Source organism: Lactuca virosa, chromosome 1, assembly GCF_052849685.1.
Source record: "Lactuca virosa cultivar CGN04683 chromosome 1, Lactuca_virosa_CGN04683_v6, whole genome shotgun sequence".
Classification (NCBI taxonomy): domain Eukaryota; kingdom Viridiplantae; phylum Streptophyta; class Magnoliopsida; order Asterales; family Asteraceae; genus Lactuca; species Lactuca virosa.
The window spans coordinates 92339943-92341734 of NC_136426.1; the positions used below are offsets into that span (position 1 = coordinate 92339943).

General features: G+C 28.2%; 1 protein-coding gene across 1 annotated transcript; it reads left to right on the forward strand.

Annotated features, from left to right (window-relative positions):
* Nucleotides 1–580: 580 nt before the first annotated feature.
* On the forward strand, nucleotides 581–1149 carry LOC145105623 (putative lipid-binding protein AIR1). Its single transcript, XM_079042715.1, has one exon. It carries the CDS (start codon nucleotides 621–623, stop codon nucleotides 999–1001), a length of 381 nt encoding a protein of 126 aa, XP_078898841.1. The 5' UTR covers nucleotides 581–620; the 3' UTR covers nucleotides 1002–1149.
* The last annotated feature ends 643 nt before the right edge of the window (nucleotides 1150–1792 follow it).

Consider the following 1792-nt stretch of genomic DNA (forward strand, 5'->3'; position numbering starts at 1 on the left):
AATTATGGTTCTTTATTGAACCCCACCTAAATATATATATATATATATATATATATATACACACACACACGAGAGAATTATAATGTATATTCTTGTAATATATATATATATATATATATATATATATATATATATATATATATATATATATATATATATATATATATATATATATTCAAAATATCCATAATTTGTTACCTGGCAATCAGATAATTAATGGGCTTTCTTTTAACATGTTTCAAAACATTAATTATCAAGCTTAAAATATAATGCATATTCATTTAATATATATATATATATATATATATATATATATATATATATATATATATATATATAGAGAGAGAGAGAGAGAGAGAGAGAGAGAGAGAGAGAAATATAATGTCTGATTTTTATTTATTTTACCTAAAAAGTACTGATAGAGGGGATAAGATAAGAAAAAACGAAGTATAGATAGTAGTACCCATAAATTTATTGTTATAAAATTCCACGAGGGCCTCAAAATTCTAATTAATTACCGGTGTTGACCTATATAAACCTCCACAACTCCAAACTTCAATACCATCAACCATTCATAAACCATATCTTCTCTTAAGACACACACTCATTATCACCTAGAGATGGCTTCAAACACCAATACTCCTATAGCTCTCTTTCTTGCATTTAACCTTCTTTTCTTTGCACTTGCAAGTGGTTGCACCACCTGCCCTGGCGCTACCCTAAAACCAGATCAATCTGGAGCAACCTGTCCAATAGATATCTTGAAACTAGGTGTGTGCGCTAATGTTCTTGGTAGTCTAATTGGTATTATCATTGGGCACCCACCAACTAAGCCATGTTGTAGCCTGATCGAAGGCCTTGTTGATCTTGAGGCTGCTGTTTGCGTTTGTACTGCTATCAAGGCTAATATTCTTGGGATCGTTGTGAATGTGCCACTCTCTCTCACTTTGCTTCTCAATGTTTGTAGCAAGAATGTTCCGAAGGATTTCCAATGTGCTTAAATTATCAATTATTGAGAGTGAGAGAGACTGGGAGTGAATGTTTATTGTTTGATCTTTATTTAGGAGAAAAGAATTTAATTTCTATATAATGATGGTTTGAATAATTATATTTGATATAAAATAAAACTTAATATCATGTTTTTGTTTTATATTAGTTTTGTGTAGAATTAAATGGACGAGCTTACTAAAAAATCTTAAATATTGTTTGTAAGTTGAATTTTAAATATTATGTAACATGTGAATTAGAATAATATTATGTAAATACTTGAAGATGCAGAAAATTCCAACCAAAAAATGATTTTTCTAGTAATTTATAACGAAGTTAAAACTTAATTTTCAAAAAAGTCATACTTCATCAACAATTCAGTTAAAAACCAAGAGTTGAAATTTATGTCACTGCAAAAATACAATGAAAAAAAAAACAAAATTGTAGATCAAACTTGAAGACATAAAAAACTCTACACGAAAGTAACACTGAAATTTCCACGTTAATCTGCTTCAAGATCTATGTTTGAAAGTTAAGTACGAAAAATTATTATTATTTTGGGTTTTTTATAGCCACTATGTGTAATTTTGCATTTCCACCACTATAACAACTCTCAGAGCTCGGTCTCGATTAACAATCGAATTCTTAGCGAATAACAAAAGTCATAATCTAAACATGTAATTTTCGTAAAAAGATGACTTCATATGGAGGAGTTACCGAAATTGTAATAAAGGCAAAAATTAGGCACACAAAAAGTTGTATTATATTATATAAATTATAATATATTCCGAAAGTAGACATTAAT

Coding starts and splice junctions, on each gene's coding strand:
- LOC145105623 (XM_079042715.1), top strand. CDS start 621: ATGGCTTCAAACACCAATACTCCTATAGCTCTCTTTCTTGCATTTAAC.